Genomic DNA, 16,216 nt, shown 5'->3' with positions numbered 1-16,216 from the left:
CAAATCTGAAAGAACACTGAAAAATAGACTCCCAGAAGGAAAAAAGGTATGGCATGTTCTAGTGTTGATATGTAATAACTTCAGAAAATAGCAATGATAAAATAATTAAATAGTAGCGTTGGTGGAATTTCTTTACACTCAATTTGTGATCAGAATTGACCTGAGATAAGGAGGGAATTCAGTGGTTTTGGAAAACCATGCTATAGCACCTCATTTCATTCAAACTCAGTTTTAAAATAGGAAGGCTGAAATGGAGTGTCAACCATCTTTATTCCTCACAATCTTGTTATAATGTTACAGAACAGTGACAACGGCAAAAATTCAGCGTCTCTGTGCTACAAAATATTGTTTACATCAGAGCGAGGCCATAATGGCAAAACAGTGTGGATAAACAGTAGTCATTGGCAAACATGAAATAAGATTGTAAAAGAGCAGGGCTTTGAAAGAAACTGATGATCTGACAGAATATCTGTCCGAGCCACTGTATAAAGAAGCACGACGTTGAGAGTGGATTAGTTAGGACTGACGATGTATTTATTAGGCTATGAATGGGAAACACTGGTGATGGATCAACACTCTAGACTGCACTAAGTGTAAATTTACACCAGAGGGATAAAGCTGAAAACATACTCAATATACTACATGGCCAAAAAGTATGTGGACACCTGACCATCACACCCATATATGGTTCTTGCCCAAACTGTTGCCACCAAGTTGGAAACACACAATTGTATAGAATGCCGTAGCATTACAATTTCATTTCAGTGGAACCAAGAGGCCCAAACTTGTTCCAGCATGACGATGCCCCTGCGCACAAAGTGAGCTCCATGAAGACACGGTTTGCCAAGGTGGTAGTGGAGGAACTCTGGTGACCTGCTCAGGCCTCCTCCACCGACATCAATGCCTGTCCTCACTAATGATCTTGTGTCTGAATGAGAAAATCCTTACAGCCACGCTCCAAAATCTAGTGGAAGGCCTTCAGAGAAGAGTGGAGGTATTGTAACAGCAAAGGGGGAAAAACTGGACTGGGAAGTTCAAAAAGCACACATGGGTGTGATGGTCAGGTGTCCACAAAGTCTTAGCCATATAGTATAGCATGAAACAAATATATTTCTGTCATTTTCAGTCACAAATTATTGGTGACTTTTTGTTATTTCATTGGTGTAAAGCTGATGTGACCCCCCCAAATAAAAATAAAAAAAAAAACAGTCAGCCAGTTTGTCTTCTGAACCTGAACTTAAATCAGACAATATTAAAGCAAACAACAACAACAACAACAACAACAACAAAACCCAACCTGAGTTCAAATGAAGCAGTTCAAATTGGAGATCAAAAACATGGAAAACTTGAGTTATAAAATCGAGTGCATAAAACTGCCTTCTGTTGGTTTGTCCACATTAGTAAGAGCTACAAAAACCTCTTCTATGTGCTTTCATGGCATCTTTCTTTTTTTCTTATTTTATTTTAAAAACAGTTCCATTATCCTGATATGTACATATCCTCAATATATCATATCATATATATCTTAGTTTCACAATACTTAAAAATCTTTTAGACTGCAATCTTAACCCTCATGTATGGTATTATCTGTATTTAAAACGTAAGATCACTAACGCAGTATAACAGTACATCTCTAAACCAATTTAAAACTCTTCTAAAATGATTGACTCCTTTCTGTACAAGCCCAATGCAAGATACAATCTATATACATTGTAACCAGACATTCCTTGCATAAGATTTTATGTAGTAGTCAGAGAACATGGCCACCAACACTGCATCTCAGTCCAAAGTCTAACTGGTGTTAGTGATCCTGTGTCTGAGCATGGACGAGCACAGTTCAACAAGTGCGAACGTCCTGATCAGCAGCTGCTGTTCTTGAACTCTCCATTCTCTGTGATGGAGAGCTTAGTGGGATTAGTGGGTGAGATGCCGTTGCGAAGGTTGTGCATGCTGTAGCGCTCTTTGACCTGAGTGAGGGCGCTCATGAGGCGTGAATTAGCTGCATCAAGGGAGCTGATCCGCTTTTCCTGCAAAACACAGACAGAGACACGTCAGTCCCTACAGACACAAGACAAGGAAAAGTAAACACATATCTTTTAATCACAAAATGAATAAGCTAAATAATGACTGGAATGGCAAGTAGCAGTGTTTGGCCACAGCCTTGGTGCATTTATTAAAATAACTCTATTCTAAAACAAATGTATTTTAAAGACCGAAAAGCAACTGAAAGAAAAATATCTTTGTCCAGCACAAAGCATGCTACAAAGTCTGATTACCACCTGTAGTGAACTCAGTGAAACGGATCTAAACATAACGTGTAAACATAAAAAACAAACATTTAAACATCAAAATGAAGAACAAGAGCCAAGGAAATGACAGAAAACTGGGCTGAGGGGGCTGGAAGAGGCAGGATGGGGGTACTCTGGGAAAGCAGCCAAAGCTCAAGCTCTCACACACTCACACACAACAGCTAGTGAAACTACTAAGAGCACCCCATTCAACACACATTCCTCAATATCAGCGTTTTATTAGGATGTGAGATTCACAATCAAATAGTTACAACAAAGTACGCATCAATACTCAGACACAGTAAGACTAAGTAATGGAATAAGCCTAGTTCAGGAGAAAAATCCCCGAAAGCCATGCCGCCCTCTCCGCTACGCCCAGTGAACTCTCACATTTATTACTTAAACATTGTCAGACTGTCATGAAATGAGCGCAAACACAATGAACTGGATGTAAAGCACCCCAAAGGTCAAAATCTCTCATTAATGGCAGGGAGTTGGGATTGGCCACACTTTGCTCTCGAGTCTTCATTAGACTTCATTAGTCTTCATTAGTCCATTTTGCCAGAGCGATCTCCTGAGTTACAGAAAAGCTCTTAGTACTGTTAGATCAACATATCTCTCCACCCTAATAGAAGATAACAAGAATAATCCTAGATTCTTAATTTTATACTGTAGCAAAATTAACGAGGAATAGGACCACCGTGGATGCGTGCACACCATCGGTATGTAGTTGTGATGACTTCATGAATTTTTTCAATGACAAAATGAAAAATACGAGGCAAATCATTACGACTGTTAATTTAACGGCAGACAATTTGATAACTAAACATGTAGACAACAATATAACCATATCAGATCAGCCATTAGAAGGTTTAACTCCCATTCTAGAGACCAAACTAATTTAACTAATCTCCTCATCAAAATCATAAACTTCTTTACTAGTCTACTTACTATTTCTTCAAACATATAATTCCAGCAGCAATCAAACCTCTTCGAAAAATAATCAATTCTTTCCTTAGCACTGGCTATGTACCTAAATCCATTAAACTAGCAGTTATCAAACACCAGATTGAAAAACCTGACCTCATCCTCCGTCAGCTGTCCAACTATAAACCTCCCTTTATCTCTAGACTCCTAGAAAAGGTTGCATCAGCTATGCTCGTACCTACATAGGAATAACATTCCTGAAATGTAACAGGCAGGATTTAGCGCAGAGACAGCACTGGTTAAAGATCAGTTTAACCAGCGACCTGGCTTACCTACTGCTAGTCTCTAATCAGGGTTGTGTCTCCTTGCTTGTGTTGCTTGACCTTAGTGCAGATTTTGACACCCTTATTTAGTCTACTTGATAGACTAGAACATGTTGGTGGAGTTAAGGGAGCAGCCCTCTCCCGGTGCACGTCTTAGTTTGATTTTTTTGTATTGATTCTAAAATACAACGATTGACCTATAAAGCACTGAATGGTCTCGCACCGCAGTACCTGAGTGAACGTCTGGTGTTTTATGATTTGTCACGCCTACTTTGATTAAAAGGTGCAGGCTCTTTGTTGGTACCTCAAATAGTGAAGGCTACAGCATGGGGAAGAGCTTTCTCTTACAAAGCCCCACAGTTAAGGAACAGCCTGTTTGTATTACCTTCTGGCTGTCCCTTTTAGTTATGCGGTCATAGCTAGTATTGCCAGAGTCCGTGCTTATACCTACTAATCTGTATTTCTCTCTCTCTCTCTGTGTCTCTCTCAATCTGTCAAGCAACAAATGCTACTCCCGAGATACCAGTGATACTTAAACCTTCTGCTCTCTCGTCCTGCCTGATCCATCTATCGATGCCTCACCTCTGGTTGGAGTTCTCACCACCTGAAAATCACTCGCTGCTGGAGCATGGCTCACACGGACAGCCTAAAGATCAATGAGATTACTGTGGATGGTACCACAGAAAAACCATAAAGATGGCTGTGCATGTTCTTCCTTGGATAGCCTTAGGACTGCAAATGCTAAGAACAGTTTTGCTCTCAAGTCTCCATCAGAAGTTCTCAGCAGTTGATAACGTCAACAAAACAGACTTCAAGTTAAAACTATAACAAATTGAAAAATTACTCATATTCATAAGTTCCTGTTAACACAATTACAGTTTTTGACTACATACGTATTATACAGTTATAAAATGGAAATTATCGACAATTGCACTATACGGTGTCACCCAGATGGGTTACCATTTGAATCTGGCTCCTCTCAAGGTTTCTTCATGTCAGCTCAGGCAAACTTTATACATTTATCCCTAACGAGCAAGCCAGACGTTGCTCATTAGTGATACATTTATACATTTAAAATGTAAATCTGGAATGTATACATTTTTGTAAAGCTGCCTTCTGACAATTTCCACTGTTAAAGTGCTATTCAAATAAAACTGAATTGTTATTACTGAATTGAGAACTGAAGTCTTTTTGAATCTGTCACCGTACTGCTTCCCTATTTCTTTCCTCAATGCAAAACTGTGCTGTATATTCACTCTTGCACTCGGGGGTTGGGGTTAAAACCTCAAAACAAAAAACTGAAGTTGTAGCCAGGCAGGGGTGTTGGGTTTTGGTGGCGCTCACACAAGCATAGCTGTCCTGCAGCAGTTCCAGAGTTCAGAGTTCACTGCTCATACTTGCCTGCTTGTATAACCTCAGCTCCTTTAGAGACCTGCAGTTTAGTGGGACACAAGTTACAACAAGCCAGTCAACAGCCTCTCTCAAGGCCACAGATGAACACACTGCTCCTGTCTTTACTGCACTAATCCACAGGTCACAGGTTTTATTCTCATAGCCAAAGATTCAGAATTATACATAAATAAAATAGAACACAATACACAGAAACTGCAGACGAGTGTACATGAGTTGTGATTTGGCCTTGTCGTACCTGTGCATCTATGATCTTCTGCTTTGCATCTATAACCGCCTGCATCTCTGCATGGTCTCTCTTCAGCTCCTCCTCCACTGCCATTAACCTGTTGTGCCAAAGGAAGACAGAACACCATAAGCAATAAGCAGACGTATTGACATGTTTGTTGCATGCTAATAAATTCTTAAAATGAGAATTGAGGTAAATGCCACAAGATCACAAGAAAATGAATTTCAATATGAGAACAAAAAACAAAAATATAGTCAGACCATATTATATTGTATAAAGCACAGGTGTCAGACTAATTTAACCTGCAGAAACTTATCAGTACCCAGAGGATCCACATTAAAGCAGAATTAACACAACATAATGAACCCAAATTTACAGGTTAGAGCAGTAGCATGTGCACAACTGCATTAACTCCTAGTATTTATGTTTTTATTTTCAGTGCTAGTGAAGCTACCTACAAATAGATCATAAAAGTTGGAATCGAATGAAATAAAAAGTGACGACTTTTATGGAAGTGCAACATCGCTTAAAGAATGCAGATTACATCACCACTATGACACAAAACTAAATATTACAACTAAAGATGAACTGATAGTAAATCAGATATTAAAACTGATTAAAACCTGGAGGATCATCACACTCACCTGTAGTCTCATTTATCAACTGTACACAAGTGTACAACCTTCTTCTATGCACACTTTGATAAATGTGACAAAGTCTTTGCAAAATACATATTTTTAATGCCCTTTGAGGGTAAATACATATACCAGAGTGGCCCAGGTAGAAACAGAGTTTGACATACACTTTGCATTGCTTTTAGTATACACACACATACCTGCAGATAATGCTCTTCATTTGGCTGTCCTTTTCATCCTGTTGCCGCCGCAGGCGCTCCTCACTGTCCTCCAGGCGAGACTTGTACTCCAGCAGCAGCCTCTGCATTTGCTGCTCTTGTGCCGCAAGCCGGCGTTCATACTCTTCTAAGCGACGGCCAGACACACGCAGCCGCTCTTTCAGCTTTGAGATCTCTTGCTCATACTACGAGTGATCATATATAAAGAATATGGTAAGAAGGAAAGGAAAATATTAAATATACATTTTCATACATATAGGGGTAGCAATTCTAGTGATTGATGATTTACTGTAGAGTCCGTTTAGTGTCATAGTACTAAGTAAACATTCTTTTGTGAAAGTCATGCCTAGCTGGCATATCTGAAAAACTCCGTTTTCAGTTTTTTTTTTTATTGGAGCAGTTTCTTGATGCCTTGACAGGTACCTTCTCCACATGCTTGCTTTCCTTCTTGCTCTGGCCATCCTCCTCGTCCTCCTCATACTGGCCATTATTCAGCACCCACGCTGCCGTCCGCTCAACAGGAGACATGGTGACCGACTCGACAGGAGAGTGCACCTATATGTATGTGTATATATACATGTATACATTATATATATATATATATATACATGTATACATTATATATATATATATATATATATATATATATATATATATATATATATATATATATATATATATATATATATATATATATATATATATATATATATATATTTTTTATATGTGTGTAAATGTATATATACATACACATACATACACAGGGGGAAATAAGTATTGAACGCGTCAACATTTTTTTCAGTAAATATATTTCTAATGAGATTATTCACATTAAATTTTCACCAGACTTTGGTATTAACTCAAGAAATCCTAACATTAAAGTCAATAAATGTAGTTACGTGTAATAAAGAGGAATGACAGGAAAAAAAGTATTGAACACACTAACAAATTTATTTAATACTTAGTGGAGAAGTCTTTGTTTGTAATGACGCTTCAAGACACTTCCTGTGTGAAGAAATCAATGGGCCGCAGTATTCAGGTGTGATTTTGGTCCATTCTTCTAAACATACATCCACTTACTTCTTTTCAGGGTCACGGGGAACCTGGAGCCTATACCAGGGAGCATCGGGCACGAGGCGGGGTACACCCTGGACAGGGTGCCAGTCCATCGCAGGGCACAATGACATACACACTCACACACCCATTCATACACTACGGACACTTTAGACACACCAATCAGATTACCATGCATGACTTTGGACTGGGGGAGGAAACCGGAGTACCCGGAGGAAACCCCCGCAGCACGGGGAGAACATGCAAACTCTGCACACACATGGCCCCGGCGGGACTCGAACCCCAGACCCTGGAGGTGTGAGGTGAACGTGCTAACCACGTGCGCCCTCTTCTAAACATATTGTCTTTAAATCTTGTTCAATTGGATTCGAGTCAGGTGACTGACTAGGTTTTTTTTTCTCTGAAAACAATTGTGAGTTTCCTTTGCTGTATGTTTGGATCGTTGTCCTGCTGGAAGTCCACCCACATCTCATCATCATCCTGGTGGATGGCAGCAGATCCTTCTCAAGAATCTCCCAGTAAAGGGCTCCATTCATCGTTCCTTCAATTATATGAAGTCTGCCAGTACCATGTGATGAAAAACAGCCCCACACCATGATGCTTCACCTCCACACTTCATTGTTGGTGTAGTGTTTTTAGGGTGAGATGCAGTGACATTTCTTCTCCAAACATGGTGTGTAGTATCACAACCAAAAAGTTCCATTTTGCTCTCGTCTGATCAGACTACACTCCCCCAGTATTTCATAGGCTTGTCCAAATGAGTTGTAGCAAACTTTAAACGAGCTTCGACATGCCTTTTGTTTAGTAATGGAGTATTGCGTGTGAGCGTGAGCAGTGGAGTGCATTGCCTATTGTTTTCTCTGTGACGATGGCACCTGCTGCCTCCAAGTGTTTCTGGAGCTCTTTCCAAGTCGTCCTTGGCTCTTGGGCTACTCTTCTGACTCCCTGGTCAGAAATCTTGTGAGGAGCTCCTGTGTGTGGCCGGTTGATGACGGAGTGATGTTGCTTCCACTTGAGGATAATGGCCCCAGTGGTGCTTACTGGAAGATTCAGAAGTTTTGAAATTCGTCTGTAACTGACTCCATCAATATGTTTCTCAACAATAAGGTTGTGAAGGTCTTGGGAGAGCTCTTTGCTTTTACCCATCGTGAGATGTTTCTTCTGTGACACCTTGGTAATGAAAAGCCTTTTTATAGACCATCAATTTACTAACCCAGCTGATATTAATTTGCACAGATAGGAGGTATAATTACTTATGGATTTCAGCTGGTTCTTTGCCTTGGAGAACTGCTTTTTCTTAGCGTGTTCAATACTATTTTTTCCCGTGTCATTCCTCTTTATTACACATAACTTTATTTATGGACTTTAATGTTGTAAATTCTTTTTATTTGTGGACTTGTGGAGTTAACACTGATATCTGGGGAAAATTTCATGTGAATAACCACATTGGAAATATATTTATTGAAAAAAATGTTGACCAGTTCAATACTTATTTCCCCCCACTGTGTGTGTGTGTGTGTGTGTGTGTGTGTGTGTATGTATATGTGTATATATATATATATATATATATATATATATATATATATATATATATATATATATATATATACACACATATACACACACACACACACACATATACACATACACACATACACTATATTGCATATATACAGTCATGTGAAAAAATAAGTACCCCCATGGGAATTGTTGGTTCTTTTGACATATTTACATTTACATTTATTCACTTAGCAGATGCTTTTATCCAAAGCGACTTACAGATGAGAAAGATACAAGCAAAATTTGGACAAGTAAATTTGGACATATTTGACCCTCTTTGAAACAGTGCCCATTAATAAAGTTGATACACTCAACACACAAAAGTGCCAGTTTGTAGTAATTTTCACAATTCAAATGAACAAAAAAACAGATCAGTCACATGGAAAAAGTAAGTACACCCCTACATTTATCACACCTTCCATAAAAATAGAATCAGGTGTTGAAGATTGGTTCCAGTGATTAGAACCTGTTTAGGGAGTGCAGGTGGAACCGGTCTTATTTATACCCCTCTCATATCTAGTGTCTGGTGTTCCTTTTGTTATTGAGGTGTGTGATGTCATCATGCCAAAATCTAAGGAGTTCTATAAGGCCTTCAGAAAAAGGTCGTGGATGCCTATGAGTCCGGCAAGGGATTTAAAAAGATCTCCAAATTATTTGAAATGCATCATTCCACTGTAAGGAAAATCATCTACAAATGGTGCAGATTTGAAACGACTGCCAATTTCTCCAGGACTGGACGCCCCAGCAAATTCAGCCCAAGAGCAGACCATCTGATGCAAAAAGAAGTCTCCAAGAACCCCAAAATTTCATCATAGGATCTGCTAGTAAGGCTAGTACCCTGCATGGGAGGCGTGGCAGGAAAAAGCCTTTCTTTCTAAAAAGAACATCAGAGTAAGACTACACTTTGCCAATGAGCATATGGAAACAACCAGGCCTTTTGGAATAATGTGTTCTGGACAGACGAATTAAAGATAGAGTGGTTTGGCCACAGTAACAGCAGACATGTCTGGCGCAGACCAAAGACAGCTTTTCAGGAGAAGCACCTCATACCAACTGTGAAGGATGGTGGTGGAAATGTTATGCTTTGGGGTTGCTTCACTGTCTCAGGGACTAGACAGCTTGAATTCATTGATTCAACTATGCAGATCATCAAAGAGTGCTTGACGATAATGTGTGGCCATCTGTCCAAAAGTTGAAGTTCAACCAAAAGTGTTATCAACAGGATAATAAGCACAAAAGGATCTTAAGCACACTAGAAAATCCACTGCTAGAAGAAATGGAGGATTATGGAATGGCCAAGTCGAAGCCCGGATTTGAATCCTATAGAAATGTTGTGCGGGAATGTTGTTGAAACGGGCAGAACATGCAAGAAAACCCTCAACCATCTTTCAACTGAAAGAATATTGCATGGACAATGATGCAAAACACCTACAAGAAGTTATTTCTGCTAAAGGGGGCAATACTAACTTCTGAGGCCAAGGGTGTACTTACTTTTTCCACAGAACAATATATCTATTGATATTTCTGTTGAATAAATGGTTGAAAAAAGCTATTTTTCCTTGTGGTTTTGTTCATGTATATCAACTTTATTAGGCACTGTTTCAAAGACGATCAAATACTTGCTTGTCTGAATATGTAAACAAACAAAAAAAACGACAACAATTTCCATGTGGTGTACTTTTTTTTTTTTTCCCCACATGACTGTATATAGTATATTGTATAATACTGTGCAAAGGTCTTAGGCACATGCAAGAAATGCTGTAAAGCAAAGATAGCTTCAAAAATAAGTAAATTAACATTTGTACAATTTGTGCACTTTTATAAAGAAACGAATTCTTCTGCAGACTTTGACTGTTCCACTAGCTTCTTTTTTTATTCATGCAAAACCCACCAGCCTTTGTTTAAAAAAAATGTCGGTATATGATGCTTTCTTTACTTGCATACATTCTTCTGCAACATTAAATTTTCTGTTGAAAAAGTAATATTTGGAAAACAATTTTTCGCCTGTTGTAATGACTCACTGATGCAGTCTTAAAATAAACATCTATAACAAAATTTGTACTGAAAATAAAAAAAATGGTTTGCTCAAGACTTATGCCATCACACCTATATGTTAGGAAGACCTATAGGTGTTCCTAAAACTGTTGGCACAAAGTTGGATACACACAATTGTCTAGAATGTCTTTAATGGAATGGAATTAAGGGTCCATATTGTTATGCATACCAGCACAACAATTATGTATAGATAAACTGTTCCATTTTGCCAAACTAAACTCAGCAAAAAAAGAAACGTCCCTTTTTCAGGAGACTGTATTATAAAGATAATTTTGTAAAAACTCAAATAAGCTTTACAGATCTTTATCGGAAAGGGTTTAAACAATGTTTTTCATAATTGTTCAATGAACCTCAAACAATTATTACACATGCGGAACTGTCCTTAAGACACGAACAGTTTACAGGCGCTAGGCGATTAAGGACACAGTTACAATAACTTAGGACACTAAAGAGACCTTTCTACTGATACTGATACTGATCTGATAAAGATTGGTTGGTATCAAAGGTATCAAGACTGCCTTACAATGGTTCAGCTCATATCTGAAAGACAGGTCCTTTTTGGTAGCGTTGGGTAATTTCTCCTCATCTTCTGCTCCTATTATTAGTGGTGTACTTCAAGGCTCCATTCTGGGCCCACTTCTTTTTAACTTGCGTCCTTTGGGGAATATTATTAGAGCGCACAATGTCTCTTCGTTTATATGCTGATGATACCCAGTTGTACATCCCGTTGTAAAGCTGGTGACTCCATTCAACCACTGTTGGACTGTCTCAACGATATAAAAAAATGGTTAACAAATAACTTTCTCCAAATTAATGAAGACAAAACTGAAATAATTGTTTTTGGTCCCCGGAGATTGAGAGATGGTCTCAGTTATGAGCTTCGTAATCTCTTCTCCTCAATTTCTTCTCAGGTTAGGAAGCTTGGTATCATCCTAGAATTATGCTTAACCGAGCAAATCAGTTCGGTCGTTAAGAATAGTTTTCATCAATTACGGATTATTTCCAAACTTAAAACATTTTTGTCTTTCCAAGACTTGGAGAAGGTTATTCATGCTTTTATCACATCGTGGATAGATTATTGTAATTCATTGTACTCGGGTCTTTAGTCATCTCTTGCTCGTCTCCAGATGGTTCAGAATGCAGCTGCAAGGCTGTTGACCAGGGCAAAGAAATATGATCATGTCACCTCAATTTTAGCATCGCTCCATTGGCTCCCGGTCCAGTTTAGGATCCAGTTTAAGATTCTGTTGTTCGTCTTTAAAACTCTTAATGATCAAGCTCCTTCTTATCTCAAAGATCTTCTTGCACCAAATTCATCCAGCGGATTTTTAAGATCTTCTGATAGGTTTCTTCTGTAAGTCCCTCGATCCCGTTTAAAAATGAAGAGGGATAGAGCTTTTTCAGTCTCTGCCCCTCGTTTATGGAATCAATTACCACTGGACATCTGCCGTGCACCCTCAATTATCATTTTAAAAAAGAGGCTGAAAGCATATCTCTTCTCCCAGGCGCTTTAATCTAATTTCAATCTAATCTATTGTCTGTCTTTATTTGGTTTTATTCTGTTTTCTATTTTACTTTTCTTACTCTGTTCAACACTTTGGTCCACTTTGCTGTGTTAAACCTGCTATATAAATAAAATTTACTTACTTAGATACAGATGTAGCCAGAGCAATAAACTGTAATGTCTGTAATGTAAGACGCCTAACACAGTGCTAGAGGAGACAGGAAGGACAGCTGATTGTACTTGCAGTGGAAAATTACGTGTAAACATGTGTCCGTCCCATCCCCCCCACCCCCCCAACCCCCCCAAGACGTGATGGAGAACTTGCAGATGGAGAACTTGCAGATGGAGAACTTGCAGATGGAGAACTTGCAGATGGAGAACTTGCAGATGGAGAACTTGCAGATGCCTTGGTGGAAGAGTGGAGTAACATCTCACATCAAGAACTGACCAATCTGGTGCAGTCCATGAGGATGAGATGCACTGTAGTACTTAAAGCAGCTACTGGCCACCAGATACTGACTCAGGGACTGTTCAGGGACTCATTATTCCATTTGTCTTCCTTAAATGTCTGTGAAACTTCTTCAGTTGTTGAATGTTTGATATTAATACAAATATTTACACGTGTTAAGAAAATAAAAGCAGTTGAATGTGAGAGTTTCTTTTTTTTTTTTGCTGAGTATATTAACCACACTTTCCAGATTTATATTGTTATCTGATACTGTCTTTGTTTGTGTTCATGCCATAATCCCATACATCAAAGCATACTGTGTGTGTGTGTTTGCACTCCTGTTGGAGCCATGGCTGTGTGTTTGTTAAACTGAATGAAATATATACTATATGACCAAATGTATGTGGACAGCTGAACATAACACCCAGAAAAAACACAACTGTCAGAATAACAGTGACAATTGACAGAATGCCTTTGTGTGTTGTAGCATTATGAATTACTTTCACTGGAATTACAGGGCCAAGCCCAAACCTGTGCCAGCATGACAAAGTGAGGTCTATAAAGACCTGATTTACCAAGGTTGGTGTAGAACAACTTAAATGGCCTCCAGAAAGCACAGACCTCAACCCCAGTAAAACACATTTGGAATGAACTATAATGCCAACTGCCAGTCAGGCCCTCTTGCCAGATATGAGTGCTTGACCTCACTAATGCTAAAGACTCCAGTTATAGCAGCAAAAGGGGAACAATTAATGCCCATGGTTTTGGAATAGGATGCTCAATAGTCAGGTGTCCATATATTTTTGGCTGTATGGTGTAGATACAAATGAATGTGCATACCTGTCTGTTAGTTCTGTTGCTTGGGATGGGGCTGTCTCGTGAGCAGATTGACTGTTGTCTGGAGCTAGCTTCACTTTGCTGTTTTGGGTCTGTATTGACACTGCTGCTGCTGCGTAGTGAGGTGCTATGAGGCAGTGAGCGTGACAACCCACCATTTGTTCTACTTTGCTGTTCCACCTTTACAATATGTGCTGTCCCTGCTCCACTCTGCCTGGCTACAGCCATTACCTGTGGCCCTGACTGGGCTTCAACTAGGGCTGTATGCCAGCAGGGAGAGCGTGCTTCCTCCTCCTCAAGACTGGTGGTGGAAGGTAACCTTTTCCTGGGCGTAGTGCTGGGGCTTGCACTGTGCAAGCTTGCTGTGCTCAGGTTCTCTGAGCTGGAGTGGGCCTGAAGTGACGTCTGAGCTGAGCGGAGTGCATGCATGTTGCTTAGCTGGTATACAGGGTTCTGAAAGCAGAGAGGCTGTAGGCTGCGTTGCTGGCTTAAAGATGGTTGCAGAGGCCGGCGGACCTGTGGTGCACTCTGAGGTACGTTTTCCCTTAGCGTGACCACTTTGGCCTGCTGTTGCTGTGGATGGTGGTGATGGAGGTGAGGAAGAGGGGAAGGCAGTGGACCGATGGATGCTTGGGAACCTACGCGACCTATTCTCGATGGGGCATCATGAAGAATGTGCGAGTCCTGTAGGTCCATCAGGGAGATACTGCGCCCGTTAGGGAGGTGGCTCTCTCGATCTTTGTCGGAGAAGCTTGTGCTGTGCAGGGATGGTTGCTGGCACAGTAAGGGTGCCTTTCCACGTGACAGAACTTCTACATGATCTTGCACTGGAGATTTAGCATTCCGAATTTCACTGTGAAAAATGAAAACATAAGGAAAATCCTTTAAGGCTCACATAACCCCAACTGCCACTGCATATGTACGCTATTAAAAACTATTCTAAATCCTCTCAGGCTGGCAAGTCCCAATAGCAGTACCAGTGATGTGCTTACAGGGAAGGCTATCTACAAAGCTATCCATCTGTACCTGTCATTTGGGTCCTCAAATATCCTCTGTAGTCCTGAAGAGACACTGCCATTGATGTTGTGCATGGAGCCATGGTCTTGGAAATGTCTCAGCTGCTGCTGGATTGGTGTGGGGCTGGACAGTGAGCGTGTGATGTCACCCAGGATACGTGGCAGAGGCCCCAGTTTGGCCACTGTCGCCTGCAGGAAGGAATTGTCACCCTGGGGTTGATGTATTTTTTCAGCCCGAGCAGTTTAAGGAAGGGGATGGCCAACATAATGGTGGAACAGCAGAACCAGGAAACACATTGCGTTGGGTGGAAAAATGGAGAGAGCAAACAGAGGAAGGTGGAAAAGAGAGAGAACAGAAGATGGGGATGGGAACACAGAAAAAAAAGATTTAAAATTAAGAATAAATAGAAAAAAAAAATAACACATGCTTGCAAAAATTATGAGCCATTCCAAAATAAACCAATTAAATGGTGGGATTGAAAGGTAAAATGCAGTGCATGCATCAAGGCCAAATATCAAGTCTGAATGTCTATGATGTAGGAAGGGCTAATGACCAGAGGTAAACATATCACAGGGAAGTCAATGTTAATGAAGTCAAAACATAATCAGGCTACAAGGTTGAGGCCCAGGACCAGCAGGGGTTAGAGTTGGGTTAGAGGAGTGGGAACCAGGAGTGTACCACCCATGTTGTTCCTGTTGACATCAGCAGGTTTAACCAATAACATATTGTAACCTGGAGTTACGGTATACTGTATTGTATACAAATGTAAAGATGAAATGTAAACACAAACAAGGAATTCAACAACAAATCATATCTAATATGAAAGATAACAAGTGGATGGAAGTGTCAGTGCATTTCAGTGAGTTTAATGGGGAAAAACCGAAACAAACAGATCCTCATGCTCGATCATTTGGCACAGAGCCCAAACACGAGTAGCGCTGCAATGACTACTTGATAAGGTCAATTAAAAAAGGTAAAATCGTTAAAATACTGGTTAGAAGTTTCCAGAGGTACTGCTGCAGTGCCTTAATTGACAGTTCTGTACCTTGTCTAGCTGAGACACCACCTCCCACAGCAGGGCATGCAGCAGAGACAGCTCACGGCCTAAGTCAATGTATCCCTCAAAGCCTGGGGTGTTGGAGATGGTTTCGAGGTTGGAGATCTCCAGCAAGAAGCGGGTCATGCCTGCCCACTCATGCTCCAGGAAATCATTCATGAAGGCCATGTACTCCTCTTTATTGCCAAACCTGAGGACATGATGAGATAGACAATATATGATTTAAGGGATTTATATATATATATATATATATATTTTTTACACTTTTCTGAAAGGTCTGTACAAAGAAGAGAGACAGAGAGTTCACAGCTTTGTTTTTTTTCATGATGATAATATAAAAATTTAACAAATAAATAAATAAAAATCAAAAGGCCTTTCATTACTGCAGAAAACACAACTAATAAATAAATAAATACATACATACATACATACATACATACTGGTACTTGTTCACCGGCTTTTCTGTCTCACCTACTGCAATCACACATGCTCTCTCTCTCTCTCCAATAACTGTCTATCAATCCAACAGTTCAAGCGTCCGCTTCGCCTTGAGGCCGCATTACCACGTCACGTGGTATTTTATTTTTCTAACAATTCAATGGCCTGTCGTCAATTATTACTTACTTATTTCTGG

General features: G+C 39.9%; 1 protein-coding gene across 7 annotated transcripts in view; it reads right to left on the bottom strand.

Annotated features, from left to right (window-relative positions):
* Positions 1 to 251: 251 nt before the first annotated feature.
* Positions 252 to 16,216, bottom strand: part of rasal2 (RAS protein activator like 2) — an 85,426-nt gene continuing 69,461 nt past the window's right edge. For 4 of the 7 annotated variants that reach the window (XM_017472150.3, XM_017472146.3, XM_017472151.3 and 1 more), the window contains 7 exons: positions 15,571 to 15,772; positions 14,535 to 14,734; positions 13,512 to 14,361; positions 6,454 to 6,585; positions 6,013 to 6,215; positions 5,187 to 5,274; positions 252 to 2,027 (listed from right to left, as the gene is read on the bottom strand). In XM_017472150.3, coding sequence (XP_017327639.1) covers positions 1,860 to 2,027; positions 5,187 to 5,274; positions 6,013 to 6,215; positions 6,454 to 6,585; positions 13,512 to 14,361; positions 14,535 to 14,734; positions 15,571 to 15,772 — 1,843 coding nt within the window. In that variant the 3' untranslated portion in view covers positions 252 to 1,859. Of the gene's footprint in view, positions 2,028 to 4,939; positions 4,971 to 5,186; positions 5,275 to 6,012; positions 6,216 to 6,453; positions 6,586 to 13,511; positions 14,362 to 14,534; positions 14,735 to 15,570; positions 15,773 to 16,216 lie in introns of all 7 variants that reach the window. The other 3 variants (XM_017472148.3, XM_017472147.3, XM_017472149.3) reach the window with 3 other exon arrangements.

Source organism: Ictalurus punctatus, chromosome 7, assembly GCF_001660625.3.
Source record: "Ictalurus punctatus breed USDA103 chromosome 7, Coco_2.0, whole genome shotgun sequence".
NCBI lineage: Eukaryota > Metazoa > Chordata > Actinopteri > Siluriformes > Ictaluridae > Ictalurus > Ictalurus punctatus.
The sequence above is the reverse complement of the archived record's forward strand: the minus strand, read 5'-3'. Positions and strand labels throughout refer to the sequence as shown.